We start from the raw sequence: 16040 nt of genomic DNA, 5'->3' as shown, positions 1-16040 counted from the left end.
CAAAAAAAAATTATTTCCACCTCACCCCTCTCTCTCTCCACCTCATCTCTCCCTACACCTCACCCCTCTCTCTCTCTCTCTCTCCAACTCACCTCTCTCTCTCTCTCTCCAACTCACCCTTTTCTTCTCCGGCCACCTTCAAACTTAAAAAAAAAAAAAAAATTCTCTCTCCTCTCTCTCTCTAATTTTTTTTAAAAAAAATCTCTCCACTCTCTCTCTCTCTCTAAAACTCCGGCGAAGGGGGTTTCCCTTCGCCGGAGGATCTGTTCGTGAATAGACCTGCTGTTCACGAACAGAGCTGTTCGTGAACAAATCCTCGGCGAAGGGAAACCCCCTTCGCCGAAGTTTTAGAGAGAGAGAGAGTGGAGAGATTTAAAAAAAAAAAATTAGAGAGAGAGAGGAGAGAGATTTTTTTTTTTTTTTTTAAGTTTGAAGGTGGCTGGCCGGAAAATTTTCCGGCCGGCCACCTTGCCGGAGAAGAAAGGGGTGAGTTGGAGAGAGAGAGAAAGGTGAGTTGGAGAGAGAGGTGAATTGGAGAGAAGAGAGAAGGGTGAGGTGTAGGGTGAGATGAGGTGGAGGGAGAGAAGGGTGAGGTGTAGGGTGAGATGAGGTGGAGGGAGAGAAGGGTGAGGTGGAAATAATTTTGTTTTAATGTTTTAAATTTAGAATTAGGAAGGGTAGTAATGACATTTCCCTGAAAATAGGGGGTCATATTTGAATTTACGAAAAAAAAGGGGGCCATAAAAGAAGCTGGTCACAAAGTAGGGGGCCATATAGAAATTAACTCAAAAAAAAAAAGTGAGAAGAGATAGTTTCATCAAAAAAAAAAAAAGTGAGAAGAGATAGAAGAGAAAAACTAATTTCAACCACATGAAATGAAGGCCCAGTACTGTTTGGGGTGGAAAAAAAGAAATGTGATTTTACCCCAGGCCCATACTAACAGCCATTACAAACTTTGAGATAAAAGAGAGAACCACAGTCTGATGACACATAAACATCTCGCTTTCACTTAGCCTTTGGTTTTGATCTGAGCTAAAGAAGATCAATTATAGAGAGATATACTCCAACAGATTGAAGAGTTTTAGAGAGAGAGAGAGAGAGAGAGTTTTGGAGAAATGGAGGGAGAGAAGAAACCAAGTGAGATTAGCAGCACAAAGATGTTTGGAGGATACAACAAGAGGTTTAAGCATTTCAGTCCCACTCTGGGTTGCTCCATGACCTTCTACATTTACTTCCCACCTTCTCCTTCTCCTTCCCACAAATTCCCTGTAATTTTTCCCTTTTCTTTCTCTTTATTATTCAATTTCATTCCTCAATTTTACCCTATCTTAATTATTATGCACTAGTACTACTTACCCAATTCCTTTATTAGGGTTTTTAATTTTCTGTTTTCAACTCTACATTTTCTTTCATGTATTCTTTAATTAGTGATTTTAATTAAACCCTTTTGATCCATCAATTGAATTTGTATTTTAATTATTTAGATCAAACATAGGTGTAAACTGATTTATTCAATATCTTCTTACTACTTATTCCAGTTTGTCAATTTTACATTTTTTGTTTATTTTGCTTTGCAATTTGCAGGTACTTTACTGGCTTTCCGGCCTTACCTGCTCAGATGAGAACTTTATTATCAAGTCCGGGGCCCAACGTGTAGCCTCCAGTGAGGGTGTTGCACTAATTGTTCCAGATACATCTCCAAGTAAGTTGGCGTGATCCTCTTAGAAGTTTCATGAATTTTGGATGACCACAAGTTAATAGTTTTCCTATTGATTGCCTGCTGAATTAAGTAACCCAAACCTTTCTTTGATTTAATTTTGTGAGTCTGACATTATAGTGTTCCTGCACCGAAAGTAACCTCTTTAGATAGATGGAATCTCATCTCGACATTCGCGCATCAAACACTTCATATATGTACATTAATGTTCTATCAGGAATAGAGTGAGAATGGGTTTTCAGTTTTCTTTGTGTTTTGATTTACTTATTTCTGTGTGTAGGGGGTCTTGGTGTGGAAGGAGAAGCAGACAGCTGGGATTTTGGTGTAGGTATGTACCTGGTTGCAAACTTCCAAATGCTCTTAGTTCATCGATTGTTCTATTATTTTGAACTTTGTCATTTGGCTTTCGTAATTATACACTTCATCCACAAAAAAGAAGCCGATCAAAATATGCCTCGGAAATGTGTTAGTTGTAATGCTGAATTTTCTTTTTTTAGTTAGTTTCATGTTTGGATGCTAAGTGGAAGATCTTATCTGTCATTGACGCTACAATATTTCATTATAAGAGGGGACATCTTTTATACTAGTTAAGAAAGGATTTATTTTCTTCTTCGAAAAAAAATAAAAGATTTATGTTCGATAATAGTTGATAGTTTCCATTGTGTTCGCACTATCTCATTATCATGTTGCATGATCGAATATGTGTCATATAGTCATGTCAGTTTAGTGGGTATAATTGGGGATTTTGTAAGTGTATTCTCGGGGAATTTTGCACAAAATCAGGTTTATAATGTAAAAGTAGTTAACCGAAAAGGATAAAATTGTAAGTAAAATTAAATGAAGTTATAGAATTCCAACTATTGAGCTTCTCCAAAGAACTATATCATCTGAAGGGTCTTCATCACAGTTGTTTTTTGGTGATTAGTTTATCGGCTGTTAAGTTTCTTCAACATCAAGTGATTTTACGTTTTTATTTTTAAATTTATTTCAAACAGGTGCTGGGTTTTATCTGAATGCAACCCAAGAGAAGTGGAAGAACTGGCGTATGTATGACTACATCGTTAAGGAATTGCCTAAACTTCTGAGTGAAAATTTTGAGCAACTTGACACGTCACGTGCTTCAATTTCTGGTCATTCAATGGGGGGTCATGGGGCTCTAACTATCTACTTGAAGAACCTTGACAAGTATAAGGTATCTGAATTTTGGTCACATAATATTGTATCATTGTTGCTTTGCCGAATGATGCTAACCTGGACATTACTTTTCTTTGGTTGTTTACTAGTCTGTATCTGCTTTTGCACCGATCGTCAATCCCATTAATTGCCAATGGGGTCAGAAGGCGTTCTCAAATTATCTCGGTGACGACAAATCTGCTTGGGAGGTAAGCAATTATATGATCAAGTGAGTAAATTCCAATTCAAGACTTCAAAACTAATTATAAAACAAAAATGATACAAATCATGCAGGAATATGATGCTACTTGTCTAATTACTAAGTACAACAATGTTTTGGCAACTATCCTGATTGACCAGGTATGAAATAATGTTACACTCTTTTCTGTTGGAAACCTCGATCGTGTTTGATAACAAGGAAATATGTTCACGGAAGTGATTCCATGGGTAAGCAGAGAAGTGCAATCATTGGAAGTGTTTAAAAACCACACTTTTTGTCACAGTTTTAAGTAAGGAGCCCACGCTTAAATGAAAATAAAGTTGGAACTAAACAACAAGAAATGGCGTATTGTGTTAGAACCCACTCATATCGACGGAAATGAAGACTGGAACACAACTCTAGTTATTTTATCCTCGATTGTTTCGGGGTCTTGAAGTTAGCGGATGGGCAAAGCCTGTACTTGAAAAGCAGGGACCCGAACTTGGGCTCTGTAGTGTTTTTGCTCCTTGACTCACCAACCGAGCTCTCCCTGCATGCTCTGAGTCTTGCTCTTCCGACTTTTTCTGATATATATTTTCTTGAAGACACTAATTTCCCCTTCTATTGGAACAGGGAGAAGCTGACTCGTTCTTGAAAGATCAACTACTACCCGGCAAGTTCGAGGAGGCATGCAGGAAAGTTGGAGTTCCGCTCCTCCTGCGATTGCAGCCTGGGTATGATCACTCGTATTACTTCATAGCTACGTTCATCGATGATCATATCCGACACCATGCTCAAGCACTAAACCTGTAAATGATCTTCTAAAAGAAAATGAGTATGTAGTGTTTTCTTCGGTTTGAGGTCTAAGAATAAGAACTTAAGCTAAAATCACCAAGTCACTTTTGGGAAAGCTGGTATGCGTTTGTAGGAACATCTGTGATGTAATTTTGATGAATCAGACTTGTGGCATGCTTTGAATATGAACTTTTTAGATATTAATATATGGTTGAAATTTAGGTTTTAGGTGGCTTCCTAGGTATCATGGGAAATTTCTATGAAATAAACATAATTAGATGAAATTTGCTAAAAAAAATGTGAATACTTTTAGCTCCAAGCTTGGTTACAAATTTTCACAATAACTTTTGAACCAGGTAGTTGGGCTAAAGACCTGGCTATAAATTTTTTTTTTTTAAGATAAAAGGACAATTTATATTTTGTTTGGTTAAAAGTCTAAAAATTGTAATTTGTTTAGTTAAAACTTCAAATGTTTGTATTTTGTTTGGTTAAAACGTAATATAAGTTGTTACATGCAAACCCCTCAGGCTCGTATCAACTAGGGAATATACTTAGAGTTGAAGACTAAAAATTAAAAAAATGGTCAATTCTAATTTGACGTCAAAGATGACCAACTTACTAAAATGACCCCCTAAAGATCATTTTTGACTATAACAAATTTAGAAAGAGTTTTGACTAGATTTTGAGAAAGAGTTTTGACTAGATTTTCGAACCCTATTTTATTTTGTTTCTATATATTTATGCTAAGAATCTATAAATTGTGCAAATTTTTAGACTCGCGTGTTCAACAACATGTGATTCTTGGACATACATATTACATATGTATATATGTATATATTTACGTGAAAAAGATGAAAAATAACATTATAAAACAAAAATATTATGTTAGAGATAAGCAATTGTGTTAGCGACAAACAATAGTATGCATTTACCTGAAAACCAAAGAAAGAAGTTCTAGATTAAAAGAATAACGTTTAGGACAACGAAATAGTTCACAAGACGATGTTCTGTTTTTACACAACGAAAGACAGTGAAAAACAATAAAAAAAGATAAAGAACGATGAAGAAATCGATGGAGATAAACTGTTGCATAGAATTGTTAGAAAACTTCTATTTTTGACAGGATTGAAGAAATAAAAGATGCACGTATATTTTTTTTTTGAATTGTTCAGCGTGTCTCGAACCCTTGACCTCTAGTGTGGAAGAAATAAAAGATGCACGTTATTTCTGGATTTGTTATCTCCTTTTTCGTAGTATGTCTCCTCTGGACTAAACCAACAATTTAGAAATTGTAGTGAATTTTCTTGCCATGCCATTCACAATTTTTTGTATCAGACGACCATACTGCCAAACTACCATTCTCGTTTTAAAATGAGTTCGTTGAAGACTTTGACCATACGTATCAAACAACCATTCTCGTTTAAAAATGAGTTCGTTGAAGACTTCATCCCAACTTCTGTTCTTGCACCTTAGAACATCACCACTTTATGGTGGACCGGGAATAAAAATGAGCTAATAATGTGGGAGTATGCTTAAAACCTTTTTTTTTTTTGTTTTCAAAATTGAGTTGGAAAGGAAAATAAAAGTGGAATGCATCATGGATGGGTAGACGTGGCTGGAATAATGTGGTGCAGTTCTGGATTATAATGTAAACAGGGTCCGACGAAAGAGTTTTTTTTTTTGGGAAATCGACTATTATCTACCTTGCTCGTTACAAGGCATGGATACATCATGAAACCGCCTAAGTATGTCTAATAGTGAAAGAAGCCCAAATCCTAACAACACGAAAGAAACCTAAAACACGACAAATTTATTACATTATTTATATTGTTAATAACCCGAATTCAATATCTAGGAATTCCAACTCTTCTAGGGATGATTCTGGGACGTCTAAGATTTTGGGGTCGCGTGGTTAAAACCCAGCCAGATAGTCAGAAGAAGAATCATTATCCTATAGTCAGACGTGTTCGAGCCACATCACTCATAGATTATAGGATAATGATTCTTCTTCTTCTCTAATTACATCATTCTCTCTTTTCTGTGAGTCAATTTTTCCCCTAAATTTCGCTTATCTTTTTCCTAATTCTTTTGTTCAGATTTTGATTTTGAATTATGATTCCTGATTTGGGGTTTCTTGAATTCCTTCAATTTCACTAATTTCTTGATAAACAGTAATCAATCTTTCAGTTGGGGGGTTTTTGAAACCCTAATAGTTTTGGGGCTTGTTATGAATTTAAACTAAGTTCATTTTTGTTGTTTGAATTTAGGGTTTTGAAGGGTAGCATGGTAAAGCTGTTCTAATTCCAACTGACTAGAGTTAGTTTTCTTTGATGCTAACAGACAATAAATCAGACAAACTATGGAAGAAGAGAGGAAAAATTGGAGCTTTAAGCAAATACAGAACAATAATAGGTAATACTTTTTCCCTTTCTATATAAACTCTTTTGTTTTCGCTTGTAAGTGTGAAAAGAAGTGAACTATTGAATGCCATTAGAAATCAAATAGGAGTAGGTATTTGGGTGATTTATTTTATTAGGGTTTTCGCGAAAACAAACTATATTAGTTGCTTCTTTCTTCTCATTGTATGAACATGGCTCGTCCGAGTCTGATCGAATAGACCGTAAACCAACCGGCCCAAGTTAGACATCGCAAGTCAGATAGAAACAAACATACTGAAATCTAATTCTAGTCAATTTTGACCTCGGGAAAAGTTTTGACATAGAAAAAGAACAAACACTGAAATAACAAGTATTTTATGTAGAAATACTTGTTTTAAGAGGGGAACCGAAATCGGGCTTGAGGGGAAGGTTTTGTTGGATGATCTACTTATTGTTCTATTAAGGCATTCATGACATGTTGATCTGATGGATGTAATGATCTCCCTCGCTTGAACAGATTGGAGAATTTAAAAGATGATACTGTTAAAGTTTTGAGTCTAGTTGCTCAGGTAAGCTATCTTTTGGGTGTGTTGAGTTTTGTGTTTGTAATTTGTGACATTTCAATAAGAGATTTATCTTTGATTTAGTTAATCTCAAATGCATACTCTTCAGCTAAAACTACGCCTGAATTTGAGAGGACACCATATTTTTAAGTTCTCGTTAAAACCAAATAAGAACTCGCATTATATATTGACAAATCTATTTATGTTTGTTCAGAAAACTTGCTATGTAGTACTGCGGTTACTATGGCATTTTCTCCACCTGATCATCAGCTTTTGGCATGTTTTATTGAACACAACCCTTGTGCTTCAAAGCTACTTAATCTCGTCCGGACTGTTCAAGAAGTACAAAGCTCTGAATATAAATAAACTTCAATACCTAGCTATTGTTGTAGATAATGAGGAAGCTCATGATACTCTGACGGTTATCAAGCTTTTGCAATGGTTGTCACGACTTGGTGTGAAACACGTGTGCCTTTATGATATGGACGGTAATGATTCAAGAACAAACCATAAACATGCAAATGTTGGCATCGTAAATTGTTTATTGCTTTATAAAATTCTGTTTTCTAAACTCTTGTTGGATATCTTGAATATTGTTGCTAGGCATGTTAAAAAAATCGAAGACAGTCATTTTGCAGGCGTTAGGTGATGATAGATCGCGGGAACTGGTACTTACTCGTTTCACATTATGTTCTATGACTTTGCTTCAACTTCATCTTACCCTGGTTATCTTTTTTCCACTACGTTACTTAAGAAAGTAGGAATCATACTTTACGACAATGTTTGGCGCGCGAGAAAGGAATGCGATTATGTATTGTTATTCCTTATAACTGCAATGTCTTAGTTTACTGTTTGGTTTGGACAGGAATAAAATCGATTGACATTGATTTTGTCTGTAGATAATTTGATTTACGATTCTAAGGGAAAGGGGATACAAATCCATTGGCACCTCTGGGTCTGGGAACTTGAATTTCCTCTGCGGGGAAAATCCTGTTCGGTAAGGAATGGGATTCCTTATACATTTCCGCGTACCAAACACCATTTAAAAATGCGAGTCCTGGTATCGCATTCCATTCCCGCGCCCAAACATGGCCAACCAGTTTATGCAGTAATATTAATATACTATTATTTGTATTCTAGATAAGATAGTCATGAACAACAAAGTTCTCATGTAGGAAAGCGATGATAAAACTAAACTTCAAGAGCAAATGGTTTTGGAGTTCGCTTCATTCTCTGATGGAAAAGAAGGAATGGCTAAAGCAGCTGATCTTCTTTGTTCCAAGTATTTGAAAATTGCTAGTTTGGGTGGTCAGGAAGAACTAGTCTTTACAGAATCTGATATTTCCACGGCTCTTCGAGTTATTGGTATATTTTCTACTCTTATCGGTTCCATGCGTTTCTAGGGTAGGTTTTTTTGTGAAATCCAACTGACTGAAGTTCTTTATAGGTTGTGAATGGTCAGAACCGAATCTGCTTCTAACTTATGGATCTGTTAGGTGTCACTTCGGGTTTCCTGCTTGGAGAATGAAATACACAGAGATCGTGTAAGAATTTTTTGTCAACTGCTATTTTTTTATTTTAATCAGTTGGGGAACTTAGGGTGAAGTTTCTTCTGACGAGATAATATTATCATGCGAACATTACTGCCATCATTTATGAGTTTGTTTACTGTTTTTACAGGCATATGGGACCATTAAAATCTATGAAGTTTGAAGCATTAGTAAAAGCCATTGAAGGATTCACCCGGGTTAAACAAAACTATGGTTTGTAATGTTTATTTCATTTCCATGAAACATTCGGATGATTTGTTGATCGTAATGTCATATGCAACATCATTTTTCCTTCGTTCTTCCTCGCCTTTTAGTTTCTTCTCTACATAATTTCTTCATCTTAGAGATTCAATTATTGATATGACATGACTGGTTTTTTACTACACTTTTTCTTATTGGGTTTTGTATTTATCAGGTACATAAATGTTACCCCTTCACATCGTATTGCTTGCACGAGGGAGCGCGTCACGATAAAGACTACTATTTGAACTACTACGACAACTAGTACTACTACTAGTGTTATAATTCTGATAGGCACTATTTGTACTCGCGTTTGGGGTTTGTAAAGAAGTCTAATCGAGGTAAAATATTTGAATGAAGCTGTGTATAATAACACTATAATATATGGAAACTTCTATTTATATGTTAATAAGAACACGAGTGTATCTGAATAAAGGAGCCGAGTTAGATTAGGAGTCAGATATAAAACAGATAATATGAAATCTGATTCAAGTCATTTCAGATTTCGGTTCAGATTTTGTACCTGATTACACTACTCAAACAGTAAAACCTTCCTAACAAATGAACTAAAATCAGATAGAAGAAGATTAAAATTTTCATCCAAATCAAACTGTAATTACAAACATAAAATTCTACGCCCAAAATCAGATAGATTATTCTTTTGATGATAAGGAAACCCTAATCACCAATTGATGAAGATACCTTTTATCAACACTTGAAGAAGAAAAATCACCCATATCTTAGATACTCTAAAAAACGAAACCAATGATCGATCGTCATTATTCCACCTTAAAGAATCTATGTTTTAAGATCCTCGCAGACAAAAAGAAAAATCTAGAACTTGTCACTTATTATCAAATGATAAAACAACACTACTTATAGTCTTTGATTCCCATTTTGTTGGAAATCACTTAAACAACTTTGTTGATTCAAAATCAACATCGAACGATCGGAATCTGTGCTTAAATCCTTCAGAATACTTCTTGATTTTAAAGAAACTGACAGACTTTTCATCCTGGGAGTTTTAGGAGGGACGATGAAATCGTTACTAGCAGAAGAGAATGATAGTCTGTTCTTAGATGCCGAAGAATAAAAATCAGAGCAAGACTCTGAATACCCATGTCTTTGGTTGGCCGTGCTATTCAATCGTGATTTCGCCTTAGCTGATTCTGTTGCAGACATATAGTTGGGAATTGAAGAAGATGAAGATGAACTTGTAAATGTGTCATTTTCGCCAATAAAACAACGACTTTGCTTGTCAAATGACCTTCTTCGAAGTGATATTGATGAACTCAAATCTCTTAGTTTTTCATCTTCTGATAAATCTGTCGTTTTATGTTCTGACTGTCTTTCCATTTCTCGGTAAGATGGATATGAATGAAGAACATAATCGATATTCTTCTCCTGAGAACATTAAGTCATACTCAATTATAAGGACATAACGAGATAAATCAAAAATGAATTTTAAACCAAGTTTCCATTACCTGTTTTACTTGTTTTCTCCTGATCAAGCTTCCTTGCCTGCTTAAAACTATAGAGTCGCATCCCTCAGATGATGATGGATCGTCATTATGTTTTCTTTGGGTGTTCATTTCGATCTGTTAAAACAAGTTTTTTCAATTTTAACCGATTTCTGATAAGATTAAAATGGTTAGAACTATTTGATTGTATATGAGATTGGACTAGTTGCAAAATTATAATCTTCGGAACCAGATCATCCAACAGAAAAGATTACCAGCTCTTTGTTTGGTTGAAGAAACTGTTTCTTGTCTGCATCAATTGGACTGCTCTCTGCCATTCTAATTCTTCGTTCGCGAATTTGAGATTGAATCCTTACAAGGCATTGCAACCCTTTAAGACTCGTTATTGCTTGTCGTCTCACAGCTCTTCCTCTAACCATAGCTTGAAGTTTTACTAGTCCTTTTAATGCCCGTAAAGCTTTTCTCGCCTATAATATTATCCCAAATATATATGAATTCATAAAAAGAAGGTAAACTTCAATAGAAGATTGAATTTTTTTTGGAATTTTCGACCGAATCATGGTAATACATTAACAGAAACGACGAAAGACTCTGCGTTGGTTGTTTTATCTGGGTGTCTGAATCTGACTCGCCTGAGCCTGGCCTGTCTGAATATGAGTCGTTGAGTCTGGTCAAGGTCATAATACTAAATTTCAGGTCATTTTAGACAAAGGGATTCAACAGACTTAGTTTACGCCGCCCAAAACGAACCCAAAATCAGTTTGAGTCAGCCATTCAGATGGGCTAGACGTACGAGTCAGACAGAGACAAACATATTAAAATCAGACTTGAGTGTTTTAGATACTGAGTCAGATTTCACATCTGAAAATGAAACTACAAACAAGCACCAACTTAGGCAGCTTACTAAATATCCGCGAAATGCAGTTTGAATTTTAATAGCAGATGAATCATGGAGTCTTCGGCTTTTCGTTCGAAGATACGATTTAGGAGTTCGAGTGAGACGAAGAATCTCAGCAGCAGCTTGAGAAGCTGCTACTGCTGCTTCAGCTGCAGCAGCTGTTGCAATGGCAACAGTTAATGCATGTTTGCAGTGATCTTCTTCTATTTCACTTAATGTCTTCTCTTCCTTAGATGGAACTACTACTGGTGGTAATCGTTTGAACTTAAATCGCCCGAAAAACCATCTTTTCTTCTTCTCCTTCTGAAAAGAAAAACATATTTCATTATCTAAATCGTTGATCGAATGCATTTAGTTTACGATTCTAATATGAATTTCATCTAGAACGGATTAACACCACGAATAGTTTCTACCTTTTCTGGTTTAGGCTTTGATTCTGATACAAATAGTTTCTTCAAAATTTGAAACCAGTTCTTCTTCTTCTTTGCCATTTGAGAATCATCACCTTTGAACTCAAAAACTATTACAAATCCAAATGTTTTAGATACCTTTTGAGAACAATCAATGAATCTAAACAGTTCAAAGAAACACAGGATTTTAACACACATTAAAACTGTAACATAAACTGATAATGTAAGAGAAATTTTGACATTCGATATCGAATTTATAGAGCATTAACATATAACATTCATGTATTTAAGAACCCATTTGTCAAAATTATTGGACTTATCGAAGAATTCGAACCATTAAAGCTGTTTGATGAATCAGACTACAAATTTTGATTCCATCAATATGAAGAAGAAATCTATCTTACCCATTTGATCAAATAGTATAAACTAGTAAGAAAAAGGATACCCAATAACTTAGAAGATCTAATTGTTCTGAAATGAGTAATGGGTAGAGTGAAGAATACCTGAATTTAAAATTGAATGAATTAATGAAGAAGAGAAACACCCAGTTTTGGATTTGTAATTGAAAGGAAGGTTGTTAACTTTATGATCTGTAAAAACAAAAGGAAAGAATTCATTAGAAGTGAGTTGTAGTTATCATGATCGATCATCAAAATGAATAACAAAAAATGTGTATTATTATTATTATTATTTTGAGGTGACCTCAATTGATAAAAATGTGGGCCTGTAAACATAAAAGAGAGGATGAAAATGTTAGATCCATTTCCTCTTAATGATTCATTCTTGTAGGTACTCACTCACTTTTTGCTCTCTCTCTCTCTCTCTCTCTCTCTCTCTCTCTCTCTCTCTCTCTCTCTCTCTCTTAACTGCCAATGACAAGTTCAAATGTTGGTTTTGAAGAAAAAACTAAAATGGCCTTGTAAGTTTCCCTTTTTATTTGGTGAAGAGTTTCTTTCAACACTTGTAGTTTCTCAAAAGAAAATAGTAGGCATAATATTAGCAGTTTTTATCTCAAAAACTCAAAATGGAGACTTGACTTTTTATTCTATGATTTATACATTAGTTGTTTGAGTTAGTTTTTAGGGCAAAATTTTTCTATCATGCAATGATACTGTTATATTTTAGAAGAACAATTCACATTTTGGTCAAACTTTTCAAGTAGTTATTTGTCTAGTTAACATGTTGTTTAGCATTTTGTGGGAAATTTATTTTTTTGGCATTCCTTTGCTTTTTGTAAATTACTTTTTCTTCGTATAATTGCGGTAATTCAGATCAATATATGCACACACGCAATTCATCTATCGTACAAGATTCAAAGGATACAAATCCGATGAAATAATATTGACGTGGTCAAGACAACTACAACTTGAATTATCTATTTTCTAATTGAACTTTAAGACTCGGACTACTAACACCCTAATAAAGTTGGAGCCAATATATTGGAGCGGCTTTGGTTGTTTTGGGCTCACCATGCTTTTTTTTTTTGTTGAGGCGGCTCACCACGCTTGTGACTAATTTTTACCTCCATCTCTTTCTAACTTGAGAATAAAAAACATGTATATATTAGTAACATTAGATTTTGCTTTTGTTTTCTAAACTCTCAAATATTAGTGATTGAAATCATTAAGCTATTAAATTTAAGGACCACTTTCCCACCCCAAAGATAGTACTACATTTTATGATTAAACACAGAAAGAAGAAAAAAAAGAGAGGGCCACAACCACAACCACAACCCACATTGTTAGGGTAAAAACTTAAAATGCGTCTAACAGTGGCAAGAAAAGATTATAATGTGATGCTTCACAGTTCACACTCAACCCTTATAAATCCTTATAATCCAGACCAGCTTGTATATCCGACCCCTTCATTTTCATCTACAAGTCAGATGTATTAGTTCTGCTTGGAATATTTGTTTATACGGAGCACTTACACTGAATTCAGTAATTCAGGAGCCTCCGTCTTGATGATAGAGAGTTTGACCTCCTAATCTGAATTCAGTAATGGCCGCCAAAGTTTCAAGAATCTATAGATGAAGAAAACTGAGTGTTTGGAATACTTGAGAAGTGATCAGTCTATATGATTTCAAAAATTAAAAAATAAGCAATAGTGCTAAACTCATCACTGTCAAAACGTCGGAGGCAACAAGCTAACATAGTTATTATCCAATCAGTGAGAAACTCATCGATAGGTCTACAACATATAAGTGTTTAGCTCACCAATGTGTTCACTTAAATGCTCTTTCTCATTACAAAAACAACGAGCAATGGTACATTCCTCTGTCTGATTCTTTTCATAAAGACATGAATGAAGTAAACAATCTTGAATGAGAAAGAAAAAAACACAATCCTCAAAACTAAAGCGTCTCCATCTACATCTAAGCACTAGCAGGCTTATATGTCTTCATCACCATCTTCCTATATTCTGCAAAACATATACAAGCAGAAAATCAGAATTAAGTTTCATGTCGGAAAATTTCTTCTTAATTGTTAGTTTTTCAGTATTACCATCTTGATTGCTCCATAGTTGTGCTGCTTGGTTGTTTAGAGGTGAGCTTGTGTTTGGTTCTGTAAGCAAACAATACATAAATTTACTCAAAATTGTTTTTTAGACTAATCGAAATACAAAGAATATGATTTGATGATGATGTAAAATTCACCTCCAAGCAAACTTTGGATCGATAACAGTATAGTTCTCACATCATATGCAGATGACCATTTATCCTATTTAAGAACACAAAGGAAAGTGCAATTTATCTTCGATTAGATCAATACCGCAACCGACAAGAACCCAAACTGTAAGAATTTCATATAAGAAGAAAGCTTAAACGTGGAACGATTCTGTATGACTAAAAGGGTATTACCTGAAGTATATCTAAGCAAATGTTTCCATGGAGATCCACATTAGGATGAAAACACATTGTTTCGAACTTAACTTTCGGAGATTTGAACGGGTAATCGTTAGAGAACTGAAGAGATAACTTGTATTCTGTTCCTTCGAAAACAGTATCTTTGCTTCCAGTGATGGTTCCTTTCCAAAAGAATATGTTGTCTCCTTCAGGGAAAGCAGAGATTCCTGGATCTCCACTCATCTATGAGAATAATCATAAGTCATATATAATGTTAATTGTAGGAATTATAAATGAATGATTTTTATCAAGTTCATCAAATAAGAAACCAAAATCCCTCTTTTGAGTTTTGTTGATTCTTACCATAAGGGACATAAGTTCAGATTGCAATCTGTTTCAATCAAAAGTGAAGAAGCATTAGTTAAATTAAGAAAGGTAATCAAAGAAAAAGAGCTCCAAAATGAAGTAGCAAGAAACCCTAGATTGAAAAGGAGCCCACTTTCAGTGAATCCCCAAATCATATTGGGAGATATGGAAATCAAAATCAACCCAAGTGGGTAATTTGGATCTGGGGAAGATGGGAATTCGGAACAAATGAAAGATGATGAAAATCTGGATCAATTTTACAAAACCCTAGTTTGATAAACAAGAAACTCAAGCCCTAAGTTGATAACCGAGACACTCAAACCCTACTTTTGATGCATTCATCGCTAAAACCCAGAACTTTAAACATCAAATCGTTTTAATCCCAATAAAATCCAGAAGAAAAAGAAGTCCAAATAAGCAATATCAAAATCGGGAAAACCCTAAAAAGAAGACATTTTTTTCAAGAAATAAAGAACAAGATCTGAAGATAATAAAAGAAACCCTAATAAAGAACCGGATGATAAAGAGAAGTTAGATTATACTACCTTTTAAGAACAGATTGGGAATCAACAGTCTTGGCAACAGAGAGAGGTTGCTTTGAGGAAGCTGTGCGTGCCATTACAGAAGGTGTATTATCTTGAGTTTCTGAATAGCCATTAACGTTAGCCATCTTCACAGAAAATAGAAATCAAAGGGTCTCTTCTAAAACCAGTCAAATTCAACAAAACACAACACAGAAATTGAGATAATTTTGAAGATCTGATATGGGATTCCCTTCTTCTTCCTTCCCAGAAGATCTGAGTAGCAAGAAATTGGAAGACCTAGAGTGAGATTTTTAAAGAGAGAGAGAAAGAGCTGCTAGGGTTAGTATTGGAGGAGTGGTATTGAAAGAGAGGTGAGTATTATTAGTAGTGCTATCAAGTAACAAAAATGGGAGAGGTTCCTATGAATTCAAAATTTCTGCAACATTCGTCTTCACGCCAACGGCTAGTTAACGTTTTCAATTATAAATTATATTTCCTTCCTTTAATTCCATCTTTTCGCATCCACCAAAGATTAGAGTACTTTTGTTCCTATTCTAATAGGCCGCTCTCCTGTACCAAGATGAAAATTCTAAAAAATTTAAAAGAAAATTATGAATTTTGTCAAAAATTGTAAGACAACAAAATTTGTTTTTCTTTCTCGTCTCCTTTCACCGCCGGCCACCACCGCCGGCCACCACCGCAACATTTTTATCATCTCCCTCTTTCCTTTCTTATTCTTCCCTCACCACCCCAACCACTTATCTTTTATCTTTATCTCGCTCTCTTCCAAACCAGATTGCCATTTCGATGAAGTAGACTCTCCCATTCGTCGGAACAAATAGAGGAAGAGAGCGGGAGAGAGGGAGGAGGAGGAAATAGGGAGAAGTAGAGAGACGAAGGA

The 16040-nt window shown here is 35.1% G+C and overlaps 4 protein-coding genes across 8 annotated transcripts; 2 read left to right on the top strand and 2 right to left on the bottom strand.

Annotated features, from left to right (window-relative positions):
* The first annotated feature begins 895 nt into the window (after positions 1-895).
* SFGH (S-formylglutathione hydrolase) lies at positions 896-4112 on the top strand. Its single transcript, XM_086673164.1, has 7 exons — positions 896-1268; positions 1585-1702; positions 1998-2045; positions 2713-2909; positions 3001-3099; positions 3185-3250; positions 3723-4112. Exons 1-7 carry the CDS (start codon positions 1116-1118, stop codon positions 3900-3902), a joined length of 861 nt encoding a protein of 286 aa, XP_086529290.1. The 5' UTR covers positions 896-1115; the 3' UTR covers positions 3903-4112.
* A 1625-nt stretch (positions 4113-5737) lies between these two features.
* On the top strand, positions 5738-9024 carry LOC147541941 (uncharacterized). 3 transcript variants are annotated; one of them, XM_086673160.1, is made up of 9 exons: positions 5738-5924; positions 6225-6296; positions 6780-6831; positions 7040-7313; positions 7429-7493; positions 8001-8190; positions 8273-8369; positions 8506-8588; positions 8791-9024. In XM_086673160.1, the coding sequence occupies exons 2-9, from the start codon at positions 6244-6246 to the stop codon at positions 8796-8798; spliced, it is 822 nt and encodes a 273-aa protein (XP_086529286.1). In that variant the 5' UTR covers positions 5738-5924; positions 6225-6243; the 3' UTR covers positions 8799-9024. The 3 variants fall into 3 exon arrangements, with proteins under 3 accessions (XP_086529286.1, XP_086529287.1, XP_086529289.1); XM_086673161.1 differs by having other exon boundaries at positions 5820-5924; positions 6152-6296; XM_086673163.1 differs by lacking the exon at positions 5738-5924 and adding an exon at positions 5925-6055.
* Positions 9025-9192: 168 nt separating this feature from the next.
* LOC147541940 (protein IQ-DOMAIN 11-like) lies at positions 9193-12339 on the bottom strand. 3 transcript variants are annotated; one of them, XM_086673158.1, is made up of 7 exons: positions 12107-12339; positions 11908-11994; positions 11408-11514; positions 11001-11297; positions 10351-10563; positions 10100-10213; positions 9193-10019 (listed from the first exon to the last, which is right to left on the bottom strand). In XM_086673158.1, exons 3-7 carry the CDS (start codon positions 11483-11485, stop codon positions 9492-9494), a joined length of 1230 nt encoding a protein of 409 aa, XP_086529284.1. In that variant the 5' UTR covers positions 11486-11514; positions 11908-11994; positions 12107-12339; the 3' UTR covers positions 9193-9491. The 3 variants fall into 3 exon arrangements, with proteins under 3 accessions (XP_086529284.1, XP_086529285.1, XP_086529283.1); XM_086673159.1 differs by lacking the exon at positions 12107-12339 and having other exon boundaries at positions 11908-12081; XM_086673157.1 differs by lacking the exons at positions 11908-11994; positions 12107-12339 and adding an exon at positions 11809-11889.
* Positions 12340-13493: 1154 nt separating this feature from the next.
* Positions 13494-15470, bottom strand: LOC147541939 (ubiquitin-conjugating enzyme E2 20-like). Its single transcript, XM_086637554.1, has 7 exons — positions 15363-15470; positions 15161-15309; positions 14613-14640; positions 14265-14492; positions 14061-14124; positions 13909-13968; positions 13494-13825 (listed from the first exon to the last, which is right to left on the bottom strand). Exons 2-7 carry the CDS (start codon positions 15283-15285, stop codon positions 13779-13781), a joined length of 552 nt encoding a protein of 183 aa, XP_086493680.1. The 5' UTR covers positions 15286-15309; positions 15363-15470; the 3' UTR covers positions 13494-13778.
* Positions 15471-16040: the final 570 nt, after the last annotated feature.

Source organism: Eschscholzia californica, unplaced genomic scaffold (genome assembly GCF_041429995.1).
Source record: "Eschscholzia californica isolate CP2 unplaced genomic scaffold, dmEscCali1.0.p SCAF_4, whole genome shotgun sequence".
Lineage (NCBI taxonomy): Eukaryota > Viridiplantae > Streptophyta > Magnoliopsida > Ranunculales > Papaveraceae > Eschscholzia > Eschscholzia californica.
This window is presented reverse-complemented; position numbering and strand designations above follow the sequence as displayed.

Bases quoted from the DNA above. Each gene is read 5' to 3' on its own strand.
- SFGH (XM_086673164.1), top strand. From the start codon at position 1,116: ATGGAGGGAGAGAAGAAACCAAGTGAGATTAGCAGCACAAAGATGTTT. The intron at 1,269-1,584 runs GTAATTTTTCCC...TGCAATTTGCAG, and splicing joins CTCCTTCCCACAAATTCCCT to GTACTTTACTGGCTTTCCGG. The intron at 2,910-3,000 runs GTATCTGAATTT...GTTGTTTACTAG, and splicing joins AGAACCTTGACAAGTATAAG to TCTGTATCTGCTTTTGCACC.
- LOC147541941 (XM_086673160.1), top strand. From the start codon at position 6,244: ATGGAAGAAGAGAGGAAAAATTGGAGCTTTAAGCAAATACAGAACAAT. The intron at 6,297-6,779 runs GTAATACTTTTT...TCGCTTGAACAG, and splicing joins CAAATACAGAACAATAATAG to ATTGGAGAATTTAAAAGATG. The intron at 7,314-7,428 runs GTAATGATTCAA...TATTGTTGCTAG, and splicing joins GTGCCTTTATGATATGGACG to GCATGTTAAAAAAATCGAAG.
- LOC147541940 (XM_086673157.1), bottom strand. The intron at 10,564-11,000 runs GTAAGCTGCCTA...ATAATATTATAG, and splicing joins CTGCATTTCGCGGATATTTA to GCGAGAAAAGCTTTACGGGC. The intron at 10,020-10,099 runs GTAATGGAAACT...TAATGTTCTCAG, and splicing joins GGAGAAAACAAGTAAAACAG to GAGAAGAATATCGATTATGT.
- LOC147541939 (XM_086637554.1), bottom strand. From the start codon at position 15,285: ATGGCTAACGTTAATGGCTATTCAGAAACTCAAGATAATACACCTTCT. The intron at 13,969-14,060 runs GTGAATTTTACA...GTTTGCTTACAG, and splicing joins GATCCAAAGTTTGCTTGGAG to AACCAAACACAAGCTCACCT. The intron at 13,826-13,908 runs GTAATACTGAAA...TATGTTTTGCAG, and splicing joins ACTATGGAGCAATCAAGATG to AATATAGGAAGATGGTGATG.